The sequence below is a fragment of the Sinocyclocheilus rhinocerous genome, unplaced genomic scaffold (assembly GCF_001515625.1).
Source record: "Sinocyclocheilus rhinocerous isolate Xijiao unplaced genomic scaffold, SAMN03320098_v1.1 scaffold4429, whole genome shotgun sequence".
Lineage (NCBI taxonomy): Eukaryota > Metazoa > Chordata > Actinopteri > Cypriniformes > Cyprinidae > Sinocyclocheilus > Sinocyclocheilus rhinocerous.
The window spans coordinates 14444-29574 of NW_015644004.1; the positions used below are offsets into that span (position 1 = coordinate 14444).

Sequence of the window (15131 nt, forward strand, 5' to 3'; positions counted from 1 at the left end):
TTATTTGAATGTTGAGCAGCATCTAAAATCAACATCTAACATAAGTGAACGCTCTTTTACTCCATTTCACTGTGCATATTGCATGGTCTGCCTTATTAATTTCTAAATGAGCAACCATAAACGAGTTTTAAACTGATCGTCATGTTTTGCATACGATGCAGGAGTGACGTACTAAGCATATAAGCATACAAGTGTTTATACAGCTGCAGCTACAAGCAGTCTAGCGTATGAATTTGCTGCGAGGACATAGATACGGTGCTTCTCAATATCCCTCCTCGTTTCCTCATTCCTCCGTCCTCCATCCTATGACCCGGAAACCGATCGAGCATCTCAGTAGAACATCTCAATTCTCTAATTGCACCACGAGGAGGCGAGGATCGAGGAGGGAGGAAGTGGATAAAGGGAGCGAGGATATATCATTTCACTTGATTCAATTCCTCCATCCTCGTGTCTTTTCCTTGCGTCCTTTCCTCACATCCTGACGCGAGGAAAGGAAATGAGGATTCACAAATAAGAATTGAGAAGCACCCATAGTAATACATCCAGTTCACATGGCTCTCTGGAGCAGCAGCAGTACATATGTCTTGGTGATAGATCTGCTTGTTTGGGGGGTGTTTTGTTCTATTCTGTTCTGTTTTCATTCTTTCCATGTGTGTGGATATATTCATGTCCGCTGATGTAGCAATATATATTCTTACACTCAGCGGCATTCATATATTGGCTTGTATTATCTATTTCTTGTGTCTCCTGCTTTTGTTGGGGGTTACTTTAGTATATGTGATCCTGGACCATAAAACCAGTCTGAAGTCACTTGGGTATATTTTTAGCAATAGCCAAAAAAAAAACATTGTATGGGTCAAAATTATCGATTTTTCTTTTATGCCAAAAATCATTAGGATATTAAGTAAAGATCATGTTCCATGAAGATATTTAGTAAATTTCCTACCGTAAATATATCAAAACTTAATTTTTGATTAGCAATATGCATTACTAAGAACACGGGTGGGAAGTCGTGGCCTAATGGTTAGAGAGTCGGACTCGTAACCCAAAAGTTGCGGGTTTGAGTCTCGTACCGGCAGGGTGTCCTATCCTAACAAACCATACATCAATGGAAATCTTATTCAGCTTTCAGATGATGTAGAAATCTCAATTAAAAAAAACATTTGACCCTTATGACTGGTTTTGTGGTCCAGGGCCACATATGTGCGGCAGCAGTATTTCTTAAATACTCACAGCAGCATTTCTGTGGATGTATTGACTAGCAAGTCTTGGTACTTGCTCTGCCACAGCAGTGCAGCGTGGCAGATCTATTCTGCCAAGACGAAACACATTAACACTGCCTTGTTTATTACCATGCTAAACTCTCAGAGAGCTGTCATGACAGAAATAGACTTGTTGCTGATTTGAATATCCATGTAAAAAAAAAAAGATGCATTGGAATCAGCATTTATTGACATTCTAAACTCTATTAGGGTCAGACAACACTTGACAAAAGACTACTTTGTATATAATTTTCCTGATTTGTCTCAATTGGACTCTCTCTTTTCTAGCACTTTGGACATGGTTTCTCCTTTATGCTTAAAGATTAAGGAAAACAGTCCTACACCGTGGTATAACTGTCAGAGTTCTGCCATGGCAGCTTTGTCTGTGTTGTCTTTGTTTAATGTTTCTTTGGTTGTCTTGTGCCAGAACACATTGCTTTGTCTTTGTTTGTGTCTGCCATGTGTTCCTTTGGTCCCACCACTTTGTTTCCCTTGGTCATGCCCTCTTGTTTAGCCCATGTCTTGTTCTCGTTTCTCTAATTGTGCTCACCTGGCCCTCGTGTACTTCCTTCCTTTATATTGTGTTTTTTTTATTCCTTTTGTGTTTGCTGGTTCGTCTTGTGCCATAGAGACAATTACTGACTTGCTGCTCTATATTCTAGTCTTGCCCTGTTATTTGTTGTGATTGTGTATCCTTGCTGCAGTTTTTGCTCTTGGTTTCTCTTTTGTTTTTTGTTTTTGATCTTTAGTAATATTGCTTATATTTACTTATAGTTCATCAGTCTTGTATTCTCGCTATTGCTTGGATTTTATACTTTAGTTATTTATTAGTCTAAACTTAGATATTTCCTTTACTTTTTGTGTTGATTTTTTAAGTTTTACTTTACTTTTTCTTTATTTTCTTATGCTTTCTCCTTTTATTACATCATGTTTCTCCTAGTGTTTCCTAGTGTTGTGCTGAGTGGTTTTGTGGTCTCAAGTGGTGTCTTGTTTGGTCTTGTTGTGTGCTTGTGTGTGTTCGTCCTGTGTGTTCCCTCCAATCCTGCTCTATCAGCCTGAGACTCCCTGCCTGTGAGTTCCCCTAGGCCAGGGGTAGGCAAGTTTGGTCCTAGAGAGCCGCAGTCCTGCAGAGTTCAGCTCCAACCCTAATCAAACACACCTGAACAAGCTAATCAATGTCTTAAGGATTACTAAGGCTATAGGCAGGTGAGGTTTTTTTTTTCAGGGTTGGAGCTGAACTCTGCAGGACTGCGGCTCTCTAGGACCGAACTTGCCTACCCCTGCCCTAGGCAGTCTGCCAACCAAGCCTGGTGCTGAGAACCTGATCTCTGATACTGGCCTGCTTTGAGTTCCTTCACTCTGATTGCACGCTCCGCTGTTCTCTGCTCTGGTCTTCTTCCCATCCTTCCACCCAGTTTGGCCAACAACTGAGACTGTTCTCCAGACCTCTTGGGGCATAGTACTGGTTGGAGCTGTCTCAAGATTGACCACCCCTGTGCTGTGTGAATTTGTGTTTTCAATAAATCTTTGATTCACTCACTCTGCATTTGGGTCCCTTCCTGCTGACCCTGACAATAACAAGCACATTCGCCCCCTAAAGAGAGAAGCCCGGAAAATGGAACACAGCTAGAAGCAAACAAAACTAGAGGTATTTCTTATTGCATGGAGGGAAAGTATTTCCTCCTACTGAAAAGCCTTAAAAACTGCTAGACTGTTTACTTTTGTCTCTTTTTTTTAAGGACTTTATTTGTAAAACTTTTTCTTTTTCAAAAACATAAAGCATTACCCCATACCACCCTTCTCTCCTCCCCCCAAACCCGAACATGCACCAAATAATCATGAAGGTAATCACACATCACCATCAGAAGAACCTCAGCTGGACCAAGGAAATGAAAAAGGGAAAGAAAAAACAGAGGAAAAACAAAATCGAAAGACACGTAGCACATTAGCAGCATAGCAAGGACATCTTTAAAATATAGACCCGAGAAAGGGGCCCCAAATTTTGTCAAACATCTTTAATCTGCCCGCTCTAGAAAAACGTAGCCTTTCAAGCTTGAGGGCCGAAACCATTTCAGCTAACCATTTAAAAAAGCTTGGAGGTGGCGTAGATTTCCACTCCATCAAAATCACTCTTTTGGCCAATACCATGCCAAACATGATGGAGAGTTGTTGAGATTGCGGCCAATTTTACGCTTGGTCTGAACATCCAAATATCGCTAAATCGGCACCAGTATTAATCTCACGTTCGAAAGCACAAGAATAAAGCCTGAAAATACTTTTCCAAAATTCAGATACTTCTGGACAGCACTTTAAATTGTATAAGTTGTAATCTCACAGTAATAGAGCAAGAGTGAATTCGTCTCAACCCCTCCTCCCAAGTAGAGGCCGAGATATCCTTTCCTAAATCCCTCTCCCAAGCATCTTTAAGGTGCGCTGTACAGATTGAAGTGTGAGAGACAAACATAGATATAAATTTGGACACCAAATGTTTCTCCAATGGCGACTGTCTCAAAAGCCTGTGTATGTCATAATCTAAAGGTAATTTCAGAAGCTGAGGAAAAGAGTGTTTGATAAAATGACGCACCTGTAGGTAGCGAAAAAAGTGTGACTGCGAGAGATCATGTTTTATATATATATTCAAAGGTGGCCAATTCGCCTTCTACATAGAAATCTTTAACCGAACTAAGTCCTTTGTCCCTCCAAGATATAAACACTGTATCAAGTTGTCCGGGTAAAAAAATCATGATTATTACAGATAGGTAGATAAATGGAGGGCTGTTCGATCTTTAACACCGTCTTTATTCTTGCATTGAATCTTCTGCAGCGATATAGATTTTGACCACAAGATTGCAGCTAACGAGCTGTTACCTACTGAACGAGCCTCCATATATAACCATTTGGGATATATGTCTAACTGGTCAGCGGCTATTCGATCACACTCATGCCAAAACATCATCGCCCTCATGTTAGCCGCAGTGCTAAAGCTAAAATTTTTCGGGATAATTAGCCCCAGATAGGTAAAATTATTATCTACAATTTGAAAGGGCAGAGAACTCAAAAAAGGAACATCTAAACCATCTCCCATAGGCATAAACACACTCTTCTCCCAGCTGACCAAGTAGCCAGAGAAGGAGCCAAAGACGTTAAGTATTTCCATTAGACATGGCACCGCGGTGGAAGGGTCTTTAAAAATAATACTAAATCATCTGCATACAAGGACAACTTAACCTCAACTTTGCCACAAGGCATACCTCGGATCTCAGAATAGGTACGTAAATAAGTAGCCAGGGGTTCTAAGGCTAGGTAAAACAGCAACGGGCTTAGACAGCATCCCTGTCGCGTTCCCCGCTGTAACTGAAAAAAATAACTTTTTTCCGTGGGGGGGCTGACAGCACATGCAAAGCATGCAATGACTGTGGCAACTTTAACATTTGAAAGGATACTATGACAAAGTTAAAGTATTCAAATTGATTTTTTTTTCATGAATACATGATTGACCTAAAGAACGAAAGCTATATCATACACTTGGAAAATTACAAGCTATATCACTGCTTATCGACACTAGGGGTGTGACAATACACTTAGCTCACAAGAGGAGACAAAATACAGATACTTGGTTCACTAAAACGAGACAATGTTTTAATACTATTTTTAAGAAATTTTCAATGACAAAATATTTGTCTTTTAATTACAAAAAGTAAAACAATGCCTTTGTACTTTGAAATATTTTAACTAATCTAGGGCTGTAACTAATGATTATTTTGGTAATCAAGTAATCTACTGATTATTTTGACAACTGAGTAATCTGATATTTTTTAGTAACACAAATAGACCTAAGTGAAAACCAGGCTTTAGTATGACTATTTATATATAAACTAACGATGAGGCAATAATAATTGGCTCAAATAAAATATCAAAACCAAGTAATTACATGGTTTTATTGAACAACACTGATAAAATACATAATGTAATATATGCCTATACATAATATGAACATAACCAAGTACATTGTGTTATAACAAATACCTGCAGAGGGCGCCAACGGCCTGGTGACGTTTCACTTTAGAGCGTGATTAAACGTTTAAATCCATTTAATTTTAATATTTGGCCACATGCAAACTCAGAAACATTTATTTTGAAATCGTGATGTACAATAATTCAAATTCACAGCATATGCAGAGGAAGAGTCACACATAGTCTTTACTGGTACATTACCGGCAAGTTACCATTAAGAGATAGAGATCATGTGTGAACAGGACCTTTTAAAAAATCCCGGTAAATTTGTTCTGGCAATCATATCGTTCTTATGGAGATGACATGATTACTCTGAGCTGTTTACAAACTCCGCTGCTTTTTAATTAGTTTTTCTATGCAAATAGGCCTATATGGGCATCTTTGACCATTGCGCCTCGTAGCTTTTTGTCACGCTTCTCCATTCATCAGGGCTGCGATGCACGTCTCGTGTTTATAAGAGCAAAATATTCTGATTGGCTGGTAATGTTAGTTTGGTTGAAAGTGAAAGCTGTGCTCCTCTCACACCACTGGTAGGCGAACTCATGAACTCGAAAGTGATATCAACAAGTTTTTTTAAATGTAGGATTTGTTTTTTTTTCCGCAGCCAAACGCTGCACGCCGGAGATCCGGCACGGTGCTGGAGAACTTTAAGCCCTGCATATAGCGCCATTAAATTCGGTCAAAGGCTTTCTCCGCATTTAGGGAGAGGATTACTGCCTTAGATTTTTTGGACTGATTGTTATATCAAATGTTTAATAGGCGCCGTGAATTACAAAAGGAGAACCTTCCTGGAATGAAACCCGTTTGGTCGGAATGAATTAGTGAGTCTATATGTTTGTTTAAACGAATAGACAAAGTCTTAGCAATCACCTTCTGATCACAATTAAACATACTTATTGGTCTATAATTTGCGGGCACAGTATCATCTCTAACATTTTTCCTCAGAAGACACATATGCTTCATATAAAGAATCAGGGAACTTTTCCAACTCAATAGAGTGATTTAACATACGAAGCAGCAGAGGGGCCAATACAGATGCGTTTGCTTTATAGAATTCCACGCCATACCCATCTGGACCTGTAGCTTTCCCCTTAGCAAGGGAGTTAATTGCTTCCAAAACTTCACAAAGACTAAATGGTTCCTCTAATTCCTTTTTAGCACTGTCGCTGATCTTTGGAAAATTCACTTTATTGAGAAAGCTATGCCCCACCTCACTCATCTCTGAGCAATTAGAAGAATAGAGCTGCCTCTAAAATTCTGCAAAACAGTCATTAATCTCTGTAGGATGCGTTACCAAATCCCTATTACGTACTCTTATTTGATGAATGGCGCAGCTAGCCTGCGCCCCCTTCAGCTGACGAGCAAGAAGACAATCCGCTTTATCACTGAGTTCGAACTGATTCTGTTTAAGCTTCAGTTATAAATTAGAGACTTGATCACTCAAAATCGAATTGTATTCATATTTAAATTTTAAAATCGCAATGAGGTCAGATTGCACTTTAGACTGTCAAAAAACTTGTTCCAAGAAAGGAAGAATAGATTAGATCTCGGATAACCGCTTACGTCTTTCCTTCTTACGGGAAGATTCAAAAGCAATAATATGTCCTCTCATAACCAATTTCCAAGTTTCCCACAGACAGGAGTCAGACACTTCCCCATTATCATTAGTCTCTAAAAATTGACTCAACCAATCAGTCAAAAATGAGGAAAACTGTTTATCCGTTAGCAAGTGAGGATTAAAACACCATCAATATTGGACCTTTGGTAAGGATAAACTTAAATTCAGCGAAACTGGGCTATGATCCGAAATGAAAATGTTATATGATATTTTGAATGGACAACTCCCTGAATAAGTTTGGAGTCAATAATGAAGTAGTCGATACGAGAGTAGGATTTATGAACATGAGAAGAAAAAAAAAAAGAGTAATCCCGAACAGTGGGGTTCAACAGCCTCCACACATCCACAAAATTCATGGATTTAATTAGACCGTTTAAAACCCCAACGGATTGAATAGTAGGAGGAACTTGAGACGAAGAGCGGTCAAGATAAGAATCTAAATAGCAATTAAAATCCCCTGCGATTATTACGTTAGTAGTACTGGTCTCTGGAATAAGCCCAAATAATCTCCTGAAAAAAGCCGGATCATCCATGTTGGGCCCATTCACACTGACACACGTAATAGGAAAATTGTTAATATATTCCGACACAATAATATATCTACCAGCTGGATCCGTTATCACTGAATGGGAACGGAATGAAATCGATTTTTTTAAAAGAATAGCCACACATCTTGCTTTAGAGGAAAAAGTGGCTTGATATACTTGAGAAATCCAATTTGCCCTAAAGCCTCGTACACACCAGGACGATTATCGTGCACGTTTATCGCCAACGTTTTTCGACGCGTATTTTGTGTTCATACCAAGCGATTTTCGCTGGTGATGAGCCGAGTGAACGTGCAAATTCACTCCCTGACATTAGATGGCACTTAATGAAAAACAGAAATACCCCGGTACACATCGAATCCTATTTGATCTGCAATTCCTCTCCATAACAACTCCCTCTTATCGAGATTTTTGTAGTCGCTGTCGCGTTTGTCATAAAGCCCTTTGTGTTCAGACACCAATGAGACCAGCAGCTCTACATTCATCTTGCCTCAATGCATCTTCTTGGTCTACTTACTTCCTCTTCGTCGTTAGGTATCAATGTGTGCTCGGCAAGACCGTTTTGTGCTTGAGCGCCACCAAGTCGTGTTTTACTGTAACTTCAGCAGCTCCAGGCACGTGAACAAAAGCGCCAATCTCATTGGTGGGCCAGTTTTTAACGCGGCGCGTCAAACCAAAAAAACAAGCCCGAGGCTAATATCTAATATGGGTCTCCTGAAGAAAAATTATATCAGCTGATAAAGATTTTAAATGTGCAAACACTTTGCCACGTTTTATCGGGTGCCCCATTCCTCGTACATTACAACTGACAAAATTAATATTCATTCCCTCATTTTTTTAACAATCATTAATATAACAATCAAACAGACATTCTCAGAAAACCCACCCGGCTTAATTAAACAAGAACCTTTCAATACAATCAACAGTTGGTGCAACAAAGAACATTTAAAGAACATTACCACTTTCCCAAACCCCCCCCCCCCCCCACGACATTCTCAGAACAGCAAGATTCCCCCATCATCTCGGAGACAGCAAGAAGACAAAGCAAGGAATGCAAACTTCTTACATAGCTCAATCACAAGATGAGTAACAAAAGAAAAAAAAGGAGAGGAAAAAACCTCCCTAACAACCTTAGGTAAGGAAGAGAAAGATACACAAAAGGGAAAAACAAAACAAAACCAAGATCCACTCTCTACAAAATAGTGAACATCTCTCTATCTGGCGTGCCGTAGAGTTTAAATGGTCCATGAAGTCCAAAAACAATCAGAGTCAGATCTAATCATGATTCGGGATCATGTCGAAGCATTATTAGGCAGGTCATCCACAAATGTTTTGGCATCTTCTGGAGACGCAAATGAGAGCGACTTTCCGTTGTGGGTAATCGTCAATTTTGCTGGAAAGCATAGCGACCATTTCACACCAGCTGCCCGTAGGGCACTCGTGATCGGACCAAAAGCATGCTGCTGCACAGTCACCTCCGGGGGTGAAGTTGGGGAAAATGTGGCTACGTCTGCCGTTGTATTCCAATGGGAATTTTTCCCTGCTCATGCGAAGAATTAAATCTTTATGATGGATCTTTGCAATGATAGTGAGGGGTCTTTGACCCGCAGATGGCTTGGGCAGTAAAGCACAGTGTGCACGATCAATTTTAACAGGCTTAGGGAAGTGATCACGGCCGAATAACTCCGTGATCAAGTCCAAGATGAACTGCGAAGTGCGGCCATGTTCCTCTCCCTCATTTATTCCTACAAATTTTAAGTTTAGCCTTCGCGATCGGCCTTCCAAGTCATTTAACTTAGCCCATAAAGATTTATTCTCAGTACGCAGTTCTTGACACATCTTTTCCATTTCTTCGACGCACCGGTCCACATCATTTAGCGCCCCATCCATCTCCACCATCTTTCTTTCGCTTAAAGCCCGTTTGCTCAGACTGCAACTTAGCCATCGCCACATCAAGTGCGTCCAATCGACCTTCCAACGTAGTCATCTTCTCATCTATCAATTTCTTCAGGTCATCACCCTGCGAATTGATTGCAGCAAGTATCGTATTCACATTCGTCTGAGATAGGGAATCACCCACGCCGGCTTCATCCCTGACAGTAGGCACTGACTTTGAGGATTTCTTGGACGCCATTGTTGAACACACAATGCTTCATCAAGAGTCAGAAAAAACACCTGTAGAATTACCAGTCAACATAAAATCTTCCTCCCAACAAAAGCAAAATGAATTCCGGGGGATGAATGATCGTTCTCAAGTAAAATAATGGCACGAAAAATATAAATATAATCCTAATTCTGTGTTAGCAGAGAGCAGCTCAGCAAAACGCGACTACTCCATACTTTGTGCCTACTTTTGTCTCTTTTAGAGGAAAACCAACACAACCCCAGGTATTTATTCAATACAGTGGCTATTCATTACATTTACATTACATTTTCTTTCATTAAAGATTTTTTTTTCAAACAAGCCAAACATATGGGTGTCCCCTTGAACTTGGTAAAAAGAGTCTGTTTACAATTTTCATTGTAAATGTTTCATTTATTTTTGCTAATTTTAATGTTCACACCGGCTGGGAAGTAGCGACCTCTCCTGGTTGGAGTTAGTATAAACATCATAATCTGAAAAGTATCTTTAGTGACTGAATTTTCAAATGTTTTAAAATTAATAATCCTAGTATAATATAATGCAGCGGGCCATATTTAAAGACATTGCGGTCCGTATTGCCCATCCCTGACTTACATGCTAACAAGCTTAACAACAAGTTGGTAAAAGTTTGATGAAGTAATGTTAGGAAAAATGTATCACAACAAACTTACTTGACTTACTAACAGACTAAACTTGATTTGGCAAACTTTAGCAACTAGTTACTAAGGTTAAGTTCATTTAAAAGCATTACATCGTTGTGCACAAGTTACTTAACGGTAGGGAGAGAGAGAGAGCGAGAGAGAGAGCGCGCGCGCGCACTTCTGTTGTGTGATCTTTGATGTTCACTCACTTAGCACGCATCATTTGGATTAAAACTAAATCATAAAAATAAAACCATTCATAGGGGCATTCACTATTGTACAAATGCAATAAAAATATCGGTATCGGTACTCGGTATCGGCAAGTACCAAAAATAAAAGTATCGGTATCGGGCGAGTACTGGAAAAAGTGGTATCGGTGCATCCCTAATCATAATATAATAAATTTTTTTGTTTTGAAGATGACCAAAAGTCTTATGGGTTTGGATCATCATAAGAGTGTGTAAATGACGACAGAACTTACATTTTTAGGTGAACTATCCCTTTAAATACAGTTAGCCCTGTGATTGACTGGCCATTTGTCCATGGACTTTCCCTGTCTTCAGCCCTAGATATGGGATCGGCTCCAGCATCCCTCAAGCCTACAAGCAGTGTGGAGAATGAATAAATTCTTTAAAATACTTTCTGTAATATATAATTAACAAGCAAGACAATGTATAAAGGAACAAAACTGTTTATTGCACCAAATTAATTGGAAAGGAAACATTAAGTTAGGGCTGCACGATTAATCGAATGCGATTGTCATGCGCATTTTGATAGTAATGCCGGTTCTGTAATCAGCAGGAAATCAGGGTTCCACAATCAGTAATCTCATCCAGATATTACAACATTAAATTGAAATCAACTTGACTAAACAATAAGCTAAAATAAACACCTACAACCAATGGAAAAAAGTCATTTTGTTCAGTTTTGTTCGGCGGAGAGAATGTTTTGCCTTAATATGGAGACTTTTAGCACTTTGTGTTTTGGTGCACTGAAAAATTATCTTATTTACGTTTTTCGTTATCTGTCATTTTATCTGGCCAACAAAATTGAATTGTCTTTTAGAATGGATTGTTGAAATTGCTCCTTTTTCTAAACCCTTTGTCACACTGAGGAAAATGGCAATTTCTTTCCAGAATGAGTTTTCAAATGATGTTTCAGGTCTGTGCTTTTTGAGAAACTCATTTCACACTGAAGACATGTGAATGGCTTCTCTCCGGTGTGACTTCTAATGTGAGCCTTTAGGTTTCCTTTAAACCTGAAACTCTTTCCACACTGAGGGCAGGTGAAAGGTTTCTCTCCAGTGTGAACTCGGATGTGAACCTTGAGGTGTCCTTTTCTTGAGCAACTCTTCCCACAGTGATGGCACATGAAAGGCTTTTCTCCGATGTGAATTATTACATGATTCTTAAGATGTTTCCTCTCTGTGAAACTCCTTTCGCACTGATGACATTTAAAACGGTTTTCTCTTAAATGAATTCTCATGTGATTATTAAGGTTTTCTTTATATCTGAAACTCGTTCCACACTGATCACATGTGAATGGCTTCTCTCCAGTGTGACTTCTAATGTGGGTATAAAGTTGTTTTTTCTGCTTAAAACTCTTTCCACACTGATCACATACAAATGGATTCTCTCCAGTGTGAATTCTCATGTGAGTCTTAAGGTTTCCGTTACGTGTGAAACTCTTTCCACAGAGTTTGCAGGTGTGAGGTCTCTCTCCAGTGTGAGTTCTCATGTGGGCATTAAGGTTTTTTTTGTGTGTAATACACTTTCCACACTGAGAGCATATGAATGGCTTCTTTTCATTGTGAATTTTCATGTGGACTTCAAGGCTTTCTTTTTGATTGAAAATTTGTCCACACTGTTGGCAGGTGAAAGAGCTCTCTCCTGTATGGATTCTCATGTAGGAATTAAGGTTTGTAGTTTGTGTTTTTTGAGCTTTTTTTGGTGAGGCAGTATTTTCATTCTGTGAGCAACTAATCGATTTTTCTTCAGTTTTGAAACTATGATGTTTCTCATTTTGATCTTTCTCTTCCGTTTCATTCAGTTCTTGACTCTCCTCTTTCAGTGCCATCAGGTCTGAGGTGAAATAAGAAAAATACAAGTTAAAACCAGTTTAATGGCACAAAGCAACAAACATCAAAACATTTGAACTAGTGTTGTCAATTGATTAAAAAAATAACTAATTAATTGCATATTAATATATTTATATTGTCATAATTTCACATTGAATCTTCACATTAATGTAGAAACAACAAAGATTGTGTATTTAAAATATGTGGTTTAATGGTATCTTTTTACCAAGTAGCCTATTATTAAGGAAGGCCAGTATCATTGATACCAATACTGCTACTGATCTGTGTCTATTAAATCCATTTCCCCCTCAATGTTAGCCATTAATCATAGCAATTGAACATTACAGTTGAATTGAAAGCCATTATTTTTAACATTTAATAGGATTTTAAAACAAAATAGTGAACTTAAAACAATTTTCACATAAAGTACAATTTGTTATAATTTTGATACCCCCCACACACACACCTAGTGCCTGTTAGTGCAGATGTAGAACAAAAAAATCCCAAATTCAAATTTAGTAAATATATCAAGCTTGTGCCTCCCTTTCGTGAGTCTTTCAAGCACATTGCAAGAAAGTTTAGGTTGCCAAAGAATATGTGGGCACTGCTCCTACAATGCAGTTTTGATGGGTAAGGCTCAAGGGATTTGCGCAGTTACCAATTGAACAGAGTCTGGATTATGAGATTGTTAAAGCCGCTGTTCTCAAAGCCTATGAGTTGGTCCCCGAGGTTCATCGCCAGAAGTTTAGAGTGCATGCGAAAACAGAAAAACAGACGCATGTAGAATTTGCACGAGAGAAACGAGCCCTATTTGAAAAGTTGTGTTTCTCCAGCAAGGCCACTACCTTTGAGCCGTTGCTTAAGTTGCTTTTGGTGTCGTTGTTAATCTTAATGAACAAAAAGTAAACTCGCTACTGGATGCTGGTGTATTGGCAGATGAATTTGTCTTGACACACCAAAAGGGATTTCCATCATTCCGGCCATCAAACACTCAATTTTCTCATATGAACACCGTGACAAGAGATTCAACGCATGTGTTCTCTTGTGCGTTGTGCTCGTTGCTAATTCAGACAGCAGGCCTGTCCCTGCTGGATGAGGCCATCATGTCTGTTTTTACTGCCAAGGAACAGATCACTTAATTGCAGAGTGCCATGCTTGGGAAAAAGAAAAATGTTGATGGTAAATCTAGGAAGGTTGCTCTTGTACAAACTATGTCTGTAATTAAGAATAAGTCCATGCAGCCTTTTATCCTTACTGGTATTGTTTCCTTGTCTGACAAGGAGCATCAACCTGTTGTGATCTTGCGAGATACTGGTTCAGAACAGTCCTTAATCCTGAAGGAGTTACTTCCCTTCTTGCAGAATTTGTACACCATTTCTGAAGTTCTAATATGTGGTATTAAGATGGGGTGTGATCGTGTTCCTCTCCATCAGGTCAACTTTAAGTCAGACCATGTGACTGGGATAGTCAACCTTGCGGTGTGTTCCTATTTACCATTCGAAGGAGTAGGTCTTGTACTGGGGAATGGTCTTGTAGTAGGTGACCAGGTTTTTCCCAGACCAGTTCTGTCTCACAGACAGAACTCTGGGAGAAGCTAGGACTCTTACAAGGGTTAAGATATTTTGAAGGCCGACAAGCTGACGTCGCTGCTGAAGATCTGTGCTTCAATACTACTTTTAATAACTTCTTCTCCCCACAAGAACTCTGGTCAAGCTTACTTATTTTATGTATTAGAGAAATCTAATAAATTGACGAGCCACCCAAACCTTTGCTCAGCCAAATACAGTAAAATCTAACAACCTATTGTGGTGAGCAACTGTAATTTTGGTGATGCTTTGTCTGCATCTCCCGAGCGTGCTGTGTGCCACTGCAGGTGGAAAAGTTCAGAAACAGTGTTGACCTAGCCAACTCTCTCCTGCAAACCCCCCTCTGAACCCTTATAGATGTGAGCAAATAACCAAACCTGAAATTATTGAAGGAACTAATGTGAATAAAAACCCACTCAAACTTTACATTAGTGAAGCTTGTAGGGATTTCTTAATACCAGGACTGATATGCCACCGAAACAACTCATCATGAGATGACGAACCAATCTAATCAAGAGATAACACAGAGATCTTTTGTATCAGGACTATAACCTATAGATACCTCGTGATGTCTTGTGATCGCCAATGAATAGAACTAGTATATCCAGCAGGAAAAGGATGAGTAAATTAACTGATGCCCTCAGGCCTGCAAACACGGGATCTATGCATGACTATCACATGACGTTTGACCATCTGCTTCCGGCCCTTTTTGAGACCCTTACAAACTCCTCTTACAACAAAAGAAACAGAACCTTGCATGACGATTATTTTTATAAGAAGTACTTAAAACTTGCAGAAATACTCCCTACAAACAGCATGTGACTTGTGCATGATAAAGGAACAGTATGGGGCGTGGCTAAGCCGCTAAGCCACTATCTGATTGGACAACCACCCGGGGGGATGGAAAAAGTCAGCCTGCTTAAAATTGGACACAAAGCCCTCGCTCGCTCGCTCTCTCTCTCTCTCTAGAACTGTGGCTTTTCGCCTTGGTGAACGCGACTTAAAACTTGCAGAAATACTCCCTACAAACAGCATGTGACTTGTGCATGATAAAGGAACAGTATGGGGCGTGGCTAAGCCCCGCAGCCACTATCTGATTGGAACAACGACCTGTGGGATGGAAAAAGTCAGCCTGCTTAAAATTGGACACAAAGCCCTCGCTCGCTCGCTCTCTCTCTCTCTAGAACTGTGGCTTTTCGCCTTGGTGAACGCGCGACAAAGCGCTCCCATGCCGTAACATCGCAC

General features: G+C 39.6%; 1 protein-coding gene across 1 annotated transcript in view; it reads right to left on the minus strand.

Moving 5' to 3' along the window:
- Positions 1 to 11041: 11041 nt before the first annotated feature.
- The window catches only part of LOC107757740 (gastrula zinc finger protein XlCGF8.2DB-like), an 8949-nt gene continuing 4859 nt past the window's right edge, over positions 11042 to 15131 (minus strand). The window contains exon 2 of the mRNA XM_016575307.1: positions 11042 to 12304. Within this exon, the coding sequence (XP_016430793.1) occupies positions 11328 to 12299 (972 nt within the window). The 5' untranslated portion in view covers positions 12300 to 12304 and the 3' untranslated portion in view covers positions 11042 to 11327. The remainder of the gene's footprint in view (positions 12305 to 15131) is intronic.